General features: G+C 39.5%; 1 protein-coding gene across 3 annotated transcripts in view; it reads left to right on the top strand.

Moving 5' to 3' along the window:
- BAALC (BAALC binder of MAP3K1 and KLF4) overlaps positions 1–12,979 on the top strand; it is a 37,260-nt gene that overhangs the window by 17,319 nt on the left and 6,962 nt on the right. The window contains exons 2-4 of one of the 3 annotated variants that reach the window (XR_014850227.1): positions 2,072–2,241; positions 7,307–7,426; positions 10,097–10,154. Coding sequence is in view for 2 of the 3 variants with exons in the window: in XM_085053364.1 (XP_084909490.1) it covers positions 2,072–2,241; positions 7,307–7,411 (275 nt within the window). In the remaining variant the exon portion in view is untranslated. Of the gene's footprint in view, positions 1–2,071; positions 2,242–7,306; positions 11,014–12,979 lie in introns of those variants that run through there. The other 2 variants (XM_085053364.1, XM_085053362.1) reach the window with 2 other exon arrangements.

The following is a 12,979-nucleotide window of genomic DNA, read 5'->3' on the forward strand; positions in this document are numbered from 1 at the left end:
AGATTTTCCATCAGCCTCCAGAAATGAATTCATGCAAGAAAAATTGTTCTATGCAAGACCAAAAGATGCAACACAATCTGATAAATGAACAATTACACTTAATAACAAAATGGCTTTTCAGCTGACAGCTGTTTCACCAGACAATTTAGTCAGAGGCCAGATGGCCAAAGAGACACATGGTGGAAAATAATTTCATAGGATGACTCCACAGAAGGAAAAACTCATAATTCGTATGTTTGAAATGTCAAAGATGCATTTAATGGAATAAGTATGCAATTCTCAGTGCAGTGTGCCTGTTGAAAGCTGTGCTCAAGCCTGTTCTCAGCGCTCACTGCAAGGTGAAGCAGTGGAGTTCTGGCTGAGATCTCTGAGTCACACATGGCTCATTGCCTCTCCATCTCCCCTCCTGACAACTGGTTCTGTCTGCAGTATCAGTCTGTGCCACTGCTCTGCACCAAGTCGTTGTTTTGCCTCTATTCTGGCGCTGTGGAGTGATTGGAAGAGGTAAGACCTAAAACATAAGTAGGTGTGGAACTTTAGCAGATGCAGGAGAGGGGAGGTTTACTGTTGCCTTACTGAAGTTGCATCTAAACTTAGACAGGAGAACAACTGTATCTGTTTTTCGATATTAAAACTGTTTGTTTTTATATCTAGCAGAAAAGACAGTTTCCAAAGACAGAAGTATTTTCTAAAAAATAAATTATAATACAGTATTTTCAAGTTTCATGTCAATTTTTTTCTATCAAAAACTAGATGACAGCGTCATTAGTTGCCACCACTACAAGCTGAAGTGTCTTTGGAAAACTCTGCCTCCATCTTCTGACAGCTCAGGGAAATGCAGTGACTAGTTTGTATTTAGACTTCTTAACTCTCAGAATCACAGAATGGCTTGAGTCAAAAGAGATCTTAAAGATATTTTAATTCCGCAAAACTTCATATATTTTCAAGACCAAGGCTTTGAATGTTTGGTTGAAGCTTTATTGATTTTAATCATTGCCCTTGTTATTTCCTAATACTGATGCTGCTTTCCACTGACAAAGCAACTTTTCTTACAGATTTCTGAGAAAAAATTCAGGACTTTGCTTCCCTTTTTAACATCGTTAACACTGCATTTGAATTTCTACGTGATTCACGGCAGAAGGTTTTGGTGACACAATGTCACTTCAAATAGCAATGGTTTGTCATTGGTTTGCCACATACTTTTTTCTGTGACTCCTTAATTCTTCTAGGTTTGCTACCTGCATTTCCAGTTCGTAAATTTGCCTTCATTGTTTCTCTTTTCACATAAAGCTCTTAATAAATAAGCTTTGGCAAAAACTAAACTGAGAGCAACAGTCATGCATCCCACTTTACTCCTTGTATTTGGATTTCAGACCTAGTGCTACAAACAGATGTTGAGTGCTCTGCACTCACCATAAATGACAACTGATTGTTGTTAATGCAATAAGATGAGAAAATTAATTTATGCTGTTCAGTGTCATGTTGTACAATGCACATGTATCCACACAGCTGGAGTAGAAAGCAAATTACTCATTTATTTGATTGCTGATAGACAAAACAGCATTAAATACATTTTTTATGAATTCTTTTCTCAACTTCCTATGAAAAAGTATTCAAGGCAAGGCCATGAATAGAGCAACCTTTCCATCCATATTGGTCTCACCTGTCATACTCACCTCTAACCCCTCCATTTTCCAGGACTGGGACAGATTTAAGGGGGCCTTCTCTGAGTCCTAAGTTAAACTCTTGGTCATGCAAGGAGCTGTGTGTGTAGAGAAGCCAATGGAGACCTGCAGGTGAAAAAAACCTACTGATATGCTGCACTCATTGACTGTTTTCCCAAGTTTTTTCAGCCAATGTTTCACAGAGCACTGGACCATAGGAAAAAAGGGCAAATGATGTCAAGTGTGAGGCTCAAGATGACACAGGGAGGTAGACTGCTCTCACTGTGGTACTGTACCATGCCTTGCATCACTTACATGATCACAAAAGGTGGTGAAATAGAGGGAAGACAGAGCCAGCTGCAAGTTGCTCCTCACTATTAATTGCCCAATTCATGTGTCCCTACTAGCTCTTCTGGAGGATGGGAAGCTGGCTCACACAGCTGTAACCACAGGATCAGCCACAGCTGGAATGCTGAACACCGAAAAGAGGAACAACTGTGGCTCTCAGTGTGCAAACCCCATGGTCCACAGCATGGGAGCTACAGCACAGAGACAGAATGGCTTCAGGACCACAGAGGTATGAATGTGTGTTCCCTAATGCCCAGCACTAGCTTCAACCGGGTCTAAGTCACTTTTGTGACAGCCTTTCTCTTTTCAGTGAAACCTTATTTAATGTCTTGAGATACAGGAAAATGGTGCCAGGCTGCACTACAGCCATGGCAGGACTGAGCTGAGCACTTCTGACAATGCTTCATGCTTGAATGGCCACAGAATTGATGTTTTATTTGTTGATCAGCGTAACACACACTTGCTACAGTAAAAAAAGCCTCCATGCTAATTTATTTCCAACTCAGTCCAGCTGTGGCATGTATTGTGCAAACTATTTAGATTAATTATCTGAAAGGGAACATGTTTTCCCTTAATTGCTGTTCTGCTTAAAATATGTGCACTGCATGACCCCTGGTTCTTTCAAAACTCAACATGAAGCTTGAAAATGTCAGTGGATGTCTTTTCAAAAACTTCAGCAGGCTTTGGATCAGATCCTCCCCCCTTTCCCCTTCAGTTATATGTTGTGTACATTGTGTGCAGTGTATGAACAAGGCTTTGGGGTTATACCAGAGACCAGCCTTCCCTTGTCACAGCTGCCTATCCAGCTGCCCCTCACAGGTTTCCACTTGCTGCCCTGTTTGCATAGCAGCTGCTGAGCTGCTGCAGATTAAAGGAAGCTCATATGAGATGGTGTTAGGTAAAAATTTGGGGAAGGGAGACTTCCTTGTTTTCTGGGTTATCTGCACATGTAGCAGATAAAGTCCTTTACATGGTCCTTGGCATTTCTCAGGTGGAATCTCAGTTTCTACTTTGAGAAGCGCTTGCCATGCTTCCCCTACTGTTGTTGTTGCTTCCCCTCCTTTTTCAAGGGAGTTGAAAATCCTCTTATTAGGATATTATCTAATTTCACATCTGGAGAGAGTGAGACTGTAAAAGTTTGGCAATCACAGAATGTGCAGTCATGGGTGAATATTTATATCCCTGTGGGAATCTGCCAAAGATACACTGCACTCCCTTCCGGGTGAGCATGAATTGAGCCTTGAGGTGTTCCCAGAGTGGAATCATAAACACCAAATCTTTTACATCTAGGGTTGCCATCCGTGCATAGGATGCTCCCTGAATTTGCATTACCAGTTCTGCAAAATTTGGCCCAGCAGTAGTTAAAGGTGCAATATTGGTGTTCAGTCTCCTGCAGACAGTGGTGAATGGCCACTGTCCCCTCAGCTTTTTCACCATTCTCCAGGGCATACAATTGGTTTTCTTATCTGTACAATGCTGGCTGGATTGGAAGCCCTCTTAAGCATAATTGCTACCTCTTCTTCCAATTTTTCCTTTATCTCCTTTTCTTCTGTAACTGTTTCTGCAGCTGCCCAGTTTCCAAATATAGTAATAATTCAGTTGTTTTCCTACCCTCTATCTCCTCTCGATGTTCTTTCACTCTACTGTGTTTTTTTCCTACCTAATTTATCCAATAATTGTCTTTCCCTATGCTCTGCTGAAGCGAGTAGAATCGTAAAATGATCTTTCTCAGTTATAAGCTTGTTTTTGGGGTACCAAATCTTTCTTTTATTTCCCTCTCAAAAGCCACTGATGACGTAAACACTCCATTTGTCTGATTTCAAAGCAGTGTGTTCTATATATGAAATATTTGGTTTTCTTTTGTGTGCAAGATAAGTGAGCCTCCAATACTGCACAAATAATAGCTTTGTTTTTCCAGAATTTCTGGGCCCATTCCTTGCCTTTCTGGGAAGGAGCATTCATACTTCTGTACCTGTTTATCAATGGCAATCCTGCTGACTACACCAGTTTTTCTGTCACATAAAAAACTAGGAAAGTGAGACCCTCCTTTCTTTCTGTGTTGTCTGCAGATGTAGTGGGCCTGGGGTCATTCCCTTTCTTACTCAGTATTTTCTGTCTGTCTGAGTCCCTGGGAGACCTTCACAGACCATTTTAGAGTAACCTACCTAGCACTCCAAGTCTGGTGAGGTGCCAAAGGCACAGGGTGGTGACACAGCAAGTGTGGTCACAACTGCAGTCTCTGATGCACAACTGGAATCCATTGTGCTGTAAGTCTGGGAAAATTCAGTAGGACTCCACACTCACAAATAGTGTGATTTATTGCTTGTTGGACAGAGTATGGTCCACAAGCTGCTGTTGAGAAATGCTCTAATATCAGAAGGCATAAGCAATAGTAGTACTGAGGAATAAAGCTTATCTGTGTCCCCGTGGGGGAGGAGAGGGTACAGCCTGCTGACCATCCCAGGACACAAAAGTAGATCCTCCTCTGACCTTCCTCCACTGTTGAGTCGTATTTATGTTGTTTTCTTTGAGAATGGGGGAAAAAAGGTTTCAGTTGGTGTGATTTCACGCTTAATTGGAGTTTGAGTGGCTTTGTATCCATGTAGAGCATGTACAGGTTTTACTTCATTAGCATACGTGGGGCATGAAAAGGAAAAAGTATTTTCAAGTAAATGCAAATTTCAGCCTTTGGTCCCCCTTTGGGTCATTCCTTCAGCTCAATTCCTGTTAGTTCCATTGTTTTAAACAGAAAATGCCTGCAACACCTCTGTGCAATTCCATCCTTTGTTTCTTGCCCCTCTTAGACATGAAACAAGCTCCCCTGGTGTCCCTGCTCCTCAGGCATGCACACAGTTTTTTCTGCTGAATTGCTGCCAATGTGGCCACTCCTCCTCGCTGAGCTTTGTTTTTTGACATTTTCCCACAGAAAGCGCCTCAGCACAGCATGTGGTGGAGCTGCTACACCCCTGCCATAGGAAGTGGTGCCATCTTGGGAGTCACATCCTTAGGCCAAGGGGTCCAAATGAAAAAAAGGAATTTGGATTGAACTTCACCTTGCATTTGCTAGCACACAACACATCAGTACATGTCTATTTATCTGATACCTCCATTGTATTACTGTCCTCTGTATTGCTGTAGTACAAAGATATTCCCTGATGACATAGATTCTGCTGTATCTTTTAATGAGATGCTGCACCTCCAGGTGCACAGGGACACATTCCACAGCAGCACTGACAACTAGAGCCATGGGTTTGCTGTAAATGAAAAACACAAATGCCTGTCATAGCTACTAGCCCACAGAGAAAAATTAATTGGTGAGGTTGGATATGATTGAACTGAACTACATAATTGTCAATCCAATTCGAAAAAGACTTGGCCACAATTGAGAATCACAATGTGCACCTGGTCTACTGTTTGAGGGAATTGTTTGAATGATTTTGTAAGTGAGTGGAAAATCACTTCTGTATTCGACTTAGTAGGAAGTATGGGCAAATTCCCACAACATATTAGTAATGTGAGTGTTGACTGCAATGGTGCTACTCAGTGAAGTGTGGGTTCCTGTCCTGAAGCCCTGTGACTTTGAAGAGATCCTCCTGCATTTTCTAGCTGAGATGCATTCAGAAGCACGTATCTGTGCTGCTGCAGCTCAGTGCAAAGAAAATTTCTGATGATAAGGAAGCCATTTACATTATTCTCCACATCTAATGCAGGTGAATAAGAAAGGAAAATAAGTTGTCTAAACTCCTTATTGTCAAAAGAGAAATATATAGTCCTAGAGAGAAAGTGTAGTATCTAATTTAGGATCCAGCTCTGGTTTGCAATTTTGCATCTCTGTTTCTCCACTACTTAGGGAACCATAAGATGAGCAGAGAATTTGAACACCTGAAGTTTAGATGCCTAGAGTTGAAAAGGCAGCTATCCCCTGCAACTCAAAATGTGCCCATTTTATTCCCCTGAACATTCACACTAACTACAGTTTTTCTTTTATCATGACATGCTATAGGATACAATGCAATGCAGCACATAGTGTTCTTGGGAATCTTGGGTTGTGCCATCAGCCTGGGGGCTAGCAGGGGGCAAATCATGTCACATCTGTCACTTTCCCCTGCATCAAGCCCTAAAGCAGCCTTCTCCCTTATCCCTTGATACTTGGTTAAGGTTTGACACAGACTGTATCTGGGAAAGTTTGTACCCTCTCATGATAGTAATGTCAAAACAACTTGGAAGTAAAAGACGATAGTGATGATAATGATGATGAAGAAGAAGAGGAAAGGAGTCCTAATACCAGTGAAGTTAACAAGATGGTCAGGCATGCCCCCATCAAAAAAGGTGATATCCAGATTATGTCCCTGACTGACAATAACCTGGTTTGATTCTCATGGTAGTCTTTGGCAAGTCCTTGCAGGAACAGTAGCACTGGGAGAGAAGATAGCAGAGGAGCTGGTGGATTCAGGCTGCAGAAATGTGAAATAATACACAGTGGCAAATTAACTCCAAGTGTTGCTCTCTGATATTTGTGTACCTGCCACTCATGTCAGTGGAACTGGATCATTAATTTTACCTGGCACTCTTACCATGTAAATAATGCCTAATTTACCTGGCCTTCCTTACACCAACAAATAGTCTGATGGAACACTGGCAATGCAATAATCAAACCCGCCTAACTCAGCTGTGTGTCTCTATCAGTCTGGATCTGGGTGCACTTTGCTAGATCTATCCAGTTTACTGAGCATTATAGTGCGTTGCTCATGGCAACAAGCAGACAGTCTGGGAGATGGAAAAGGATATTTATGCACTTGCACTCCTCAGACAGACTGGCTTTTTTGAATATTGAAAATAAGCAGATGAAGCTCTGAAAGGTATCTATTGTGCTTGGGTCTTATATGCAAGCAGAAGTAAGTGTTACTTTAAAACTATTTTTCCACGTCAGACCAAAAAAAAAAAGTACAGAAAATTCTGTCTCAGGCTAGTGATGCACAAGGAATCTCTGATTTTCACTTCTGGACTGAAACCAGACTTATTTGCTCTGCTTTTAGAGTACACACACACACAGATGGTAATTATAGTTGAGACGGTTGATCCAAAGCCTACTGATGTCCCCTGCCTTTACAGGAGTTATAAAAGCTTGTGTCCATGCTGAATGAGGAAGCTGCTCCACATCACAGTGCTGTGTGAAGGATGCTGGAGGCATTCTGTTTATTAAGTAGAGCTGTTTTTGTAAATTAGAGGGTAATAATCAATGACTCTTTCTGTTGTCAGTGTGGAACTCACTGTACTCTTTAAAACCCTCACAGAGTAAATGGGACACACAGAAAACGTCTACACAAGAAGTCTCCATTAATGTTACAAAAGGCATCAGACAAAGTGACAGAAGAAAAACAAAGAATTGTGCCAATTAATGAAGAAAATTGCAGGTGAGGATGGACATAACAATGCTTCACTGCACTTTAAATGTCAGTCACTGAAGACATGAAGATCTCCAGGTGTTCCAGGCTGAATACAGTGGGCAGCTGCTGCTGAGTGCCTTCAGAAGCAGTTCTTGTGGAAAGCAGCTGCAAACACTGTCGGATCTTCAGATGTCCTTTGTCTAAAGCAGTGGCACTACAGACACACACAGAAATTCATGCCATTTGTTTTTCACTAACTTCTCTGTTATCCCTTATGTATGTCTTGTTCCGCATTGCTATTACGATGGGGCTGAATAATAAGGGGTACAGCTCATCTCAATTAAAACCAGGAAATGAACAAATTAATCTGTATTTTTAGTCATAAAGGGCTTTGAGTGTGCACATCCAAACCCCCAGAGTTCATTTAAAGCACTCACTTTCATAAAACACAAATCCAGACATCTCAAAAATGTGAGACTAAAGTCTAGTCTTCCACTAAATCTCTTGTCAACTATATATATAGGTTATATATAGTTGTCATACAGTAACCTTTTTATATATTACATTTTAAATTACTTAGTTTTAATTTATTGTTTGTGTTGACATAATTTTGGTCTAAAACAGTGATTTTCATATTGATCAGCCTTACTTGAAAGTTGTAGTCTTAGCTGGTAAGTAGAGTTATGGCTACTTGATTATTTTATACATGCCTCTTTAATTATGTTGAAGCCCAGGCTGACTTGGAAAAAAGTTACCATTTACATTACATGAAAATAACCATAATTTTTAAAGTCATAATCTAATGTCAGCTCAAAAAATTAACTTTATTTGACAAGATATAATTAATTTGCTGTGCAGAACTTATTTCATTGCATTGTGAGCATCCTGTATCACAGTACTCCATGATTATCATAAATATACATCTAAAAGGAATATAAATGTTCAGTGTAATAAAGTCCAAGAATTAAGTCAACATATTACTTCTTAATATAGAAGTAATAATATATATTCTCTGTGAGTTTGCATATTTATGAAGTTAAAAGAGGTAAATTTATTTGCCTCCCCCATCAGACATATATATATATATACATACAAGTATCCTTAGGTGGACATTTAAAAGAACTATTCAAAAGTTGTTCATGATAAACAGGTGGAATTTGGAAAAAAAATCCATGTATGAACAGTAAAAAGTCCTTTTTACAAACAGGCAAACAAGTATAAATAGGATTGTGAACTGAACCCTAGTTTATTCCATATTAGGATCACTTTAATAGCTTGCTGCTAGGTGTATGAGTTACTTTCCTTGTTGTAAAACAAGTCTATGCAATAGGAATTGTTTATTAATTATTTCAACAAAAAGGCAAACTGAAATCCAGAGTTAAAGCCAGATTTTTGTATACCATAGCATATTCTAAAAAGATTTACTGGCAGAGAGAGTGCAGTATTAACTTCTCTGATACAAGAACGCTACAGAAAGTGAATAATGATCCTGACGCATTAAAGGGTAAACAGGATTTTGAAGGAAGGCAAAAGGGAAGGTTTGTTTTGTTAAGAAGCTGTTCCAGAGATTGTTGCCTTGGGTGGATACCACATTAGAGTGAGTAGGTTCAAGAACAAAGGAGTCCTGGCAGTGAGATTATTTAGCTAAAAAATTATTTAGTGATGATGTGCTGACCAGATGCATCAGATGGCTTGGGTTGCACCACAGAAAGAAGCCTGTGAGCTGCGTGGCACACAGGCATGAAGCAGCCCTGGCTCATGCTAGCAGATGTCAAGGAGCCTGCTCTTGGGCCTTGTATTCAGAGCATGAGATGTGACAGGATGGTTTGCAGGAGATGGCCTTGGTACCCAATTATCTGGGCAACATTAAACCTTGCTCGTGCTGATCACATTCCCCATCAGGGCAGCAGCTGCAGAGCCATGAATGCTGCCAGCCCTGGACTGCTCATGATAACATTTCTGAGCTACACCAAGACCCCATTAAGCTGTTTACATCCCAAAACTTAACTTTTTGACACTCAAAGATTGGATCCAACTCCTCTGGTACAAGCCATGTTTAGTAACCAACAATTTTACACACACCCCTCATGTAACACATTACTGTTCTAACTTACTAGGCAGCAACTGAAAAGAAATTACATTATGTCCTAGGTGGCTTCTTAGTGTTTGATGGGCAAACTTCCAATGACCATAATAAAACTAGGAGCATCTTGTGGAGATGTGGATCTTGACTCTGTACACAGATAGGGTTATACTTATGTTTACTTTCCTTCTACTAGAGAAAACCACCAGTAGAAACAACCAATCTGTTTATAAAATAATATAACACTCTGTATAATTAGGGTGACAGAATCTAGCCTATACCACTTAAGACAATTTAAAGTCCTAAAAATAGATTCCTGTGGTGGTTTCAGTAGAAGAAGCAAGCCCAAAGAATCATCTGGACATCTTCACTCCAGGTGGCCTTCTTAGGAATGAGGAGTCTTATTTACAGGGTCTGTCCTTTGAGCATCATCTTTCAAATATAAATTGCTCACAGACATAAAATAGAATAACCATGTTAAAAGATATGGACTTTCAGATGAAAGACCAGTGGGTATTTCTGTCTTATTATATGCCAGGAATTTTGAAATTTAATTTCCCCCAAAAGACATTATTGCCACTAATTTGTTCAATGTCTCTTGGCTGCACATGAAGATTTCTACAGGTGCACTGAAAGAACACCCTTTCTGCTGGAATGATTTGCCAACAGATGGTGAGTCTTTATGATTTATCTGAGTTGAGGTTTTAAACAGAAAGGACCTTTGTCATGTTTGTTTTCATAATTCCAACATAATGCATACATAGGATTTTCCTCTGATACATCTTCCACTATGTGAGAAATGGCATCACTCAAAAGAAAGAGGATATTGTCTGAAGAAGACAGAGGATTTACAGTTACCAATTCATCAAGAGTCAAACTAATATTCTCAAAGACTCAGCACAGTTTTATCTTGCACTATTCCTTCATCTTCTCCCTTATGATTCCTAAATGTATTTCATAATTTCATCATTACTGTAGAACATTGATTGGGAGACACACAGTTATACTGTGTGACTGAAATGATTTTGTGCTAACATAAACAGGAAACTATAATTATTGTGTAAGCAATATATGAGTACTGCATTAAACATGCATTCTTGTTAGTTAATTGACTGAGATTTCATAAAAACCAGAAAACAGGTATTTTTGATCTTATTAGTATGTTCATATACATAGATATTAATTTGTGCATGTCTCTGCATGTGTACATTGTAATGTCCTTAGTGTGTACTTCTGCAGTTCAGGCACATTTTTGAGAACCTTTAATTTCTGTTTGTAATTCTGATGCCCAAGTGTAAAATATTTTAATGTTTGAACTGAAATCTGTTTTACATGCCTTATGAAAAGAATGAGCTATATAATTTGTGCACAGAAATGGTATTTGAAAAAGCAGGCTTAGTTTTATTTGCAAATAATGAATAATATATCTAAATTCAAACTAGATTAACGGCAACATTTTTGTACTCTCATTTTAGCTGCAAGTTAATGAAGGTTGACCTTAAACTTGAAAATGAAAATAAAGAATTTTTTTAAGTGTCTCTTTATCACTCCATGTATTTCACATTCCTGTGTTTGTGGTTGATTTAGCTTTTAAAGTTGAGATCAAAGAGTGCAAAGATCTAATGAATAGTTCCCACCTCTGCTATTCATGGAATCAGAATATTTCCATATCTGATGTCCTCAGGCTATGGCTCATGGTCCCTTTGGTCATATGAAAGAAGGCAAAATACATACATTCCCCATAAGAAATCAGTGTATTTGCCAAAGAGGGATGATGAGGTCAAAACACAGTTGTACCTCTGTAATTATAAATGGGAGAGTTTGTGGTTGCTGTCATGGCTAAAGAGGAAGACACTGGGAATCCGAGACACTTTCTCTAGTAAGATGTCATGAGGCAACTATGAAGCCATACATAGAATACATAGCTAAAAAAAATGCTCTTATTCCTGTCCAAACTAGAGAGCACAGGGTGGAAAAGTAGCTGTAGTGTTGTTTGACCTCTGCCATAGAAATAAACTCATAACTCTTACAGATTGCACTTTTTATTTTTTCAAAATTGCACCAAATTTTCATTATATTTTTCCTTAGTCCCAGAAATATCATCCCTATCCAAATTGTCTGTGCCGTGGGTGTTGCCTGACAAGTAGCTTGTTCTCTTTGATTCCTGGCCAAGATGCTGACACAGCAACTGGTTTGTTTCCTGTGGAAAAGGAAGAATAGTATCAAAGGAATGGCTTTCAGATGTGCCAAAAACTAAAAGGATTTAGGGACACAAGGAAGCCATAGTCCAGCAGTGAGGCATGTAACAGCCCATGGGAACCTTACAAACAGGATGTTTCAAAATCTGGGATCAGACAGTGCCTTGCAAGTGGAGCCCTTGTAGGTGCAAGAAGCAGCTGGGCAGGGGGAATTGTGGGGAGCCTTGTTGCTAGCAAAGCCCCCAAAGCCCAAGTTTAATGGGCTCTATTCCTCTCATGCCTCTAGGGGAGTTTAGAAATGCTGAGATGGCATTTCTAAAATTAATGCTTAGGAGGTGCTACATGAGCTACAATAATCTGTACACACTGTGTCCACAGTACTTTTCATTTAACAGTGAGGTAAATATTTTGAAGAACACAATACATTGCAGTGTTTCAAAACTAAACCTTCAGTGTCCTCAGGCCAAGCATCCTTCATTGCACTAGTGCCTTCTCAGATGCCTCCCTTCCAGACTGGCTCAGTGAAGCATGTGGAAAAGGTACCAACAAGAAATAAGGTCTGCTCTAAGGTGCAGGGATGCAATATCTCATTCTGTCCTATTATCACCCTCTGGTTTTCAAATCCTTCAGTCTGATTTTCAAATTTTTTGTTCAGGTCACCTATGAATACTGTCCAGAGTTAAAAGCCATTCTGCTATCCATTGGTAAACTAATGGCAAAGTTGGATCATTAATATAAGATAAAAAGTGAGCTGATCCACCAGAAAATATATTTGCTGGCATATGTCACTTAATCAAGATAAAATCCAAGTTTATTTACAACAGCTCCTTGCACAGAAAAGCTCAGCAAACACAAAATCTTAATGGTAGAACTAGGATGTTCATAAGCAAGAAGGAAAAAGAGAGACTATAATAGCTTTGCATCTTTTTCTGGAGAACTGAATATCATTTAAGTCCTGAGTGCAAGAAGTGGGATGCTGCTGTAAATCTATCCATTCAGAACTGTATAAAACATGTAGTTTTAGGTTGCTGTGGGTACCTGCTTAGGAAAAAAATGAGATTGAGGGAGAAAGAAAGAGTGGTGTCACAGGGCAGGATTGAGCTGTGCTGCCAGTTTTATTAATTAGCTTTGCTTGCACACTCTTGCATTTTAATCAGTATTATTCAGCTTTAATTTAATTTCCATTAACCTTTGAAAAACACCCACATGTTTGGATACAGGGAAATATGTCTGGGGTATTACTCATGGATAGAAAGAACAGTTTGCTCACAGTCAAAAAGCAGCTTAAGAAAAGGCATC

Source organism: Lichenostomus cassidix, chromosome 2 (assembly GCF_008360975.1).
Source record: "Lichenostomus cassidix isolate B80296 chromosome 2, HeHo_3.0, whole genome shotgun sequence".
NCBI lineage: Eukaryota > Metazoa > Chordata > Aves > Passeriformes > Meliphagidae > Lichenostomus > Lichenostomus cassidix.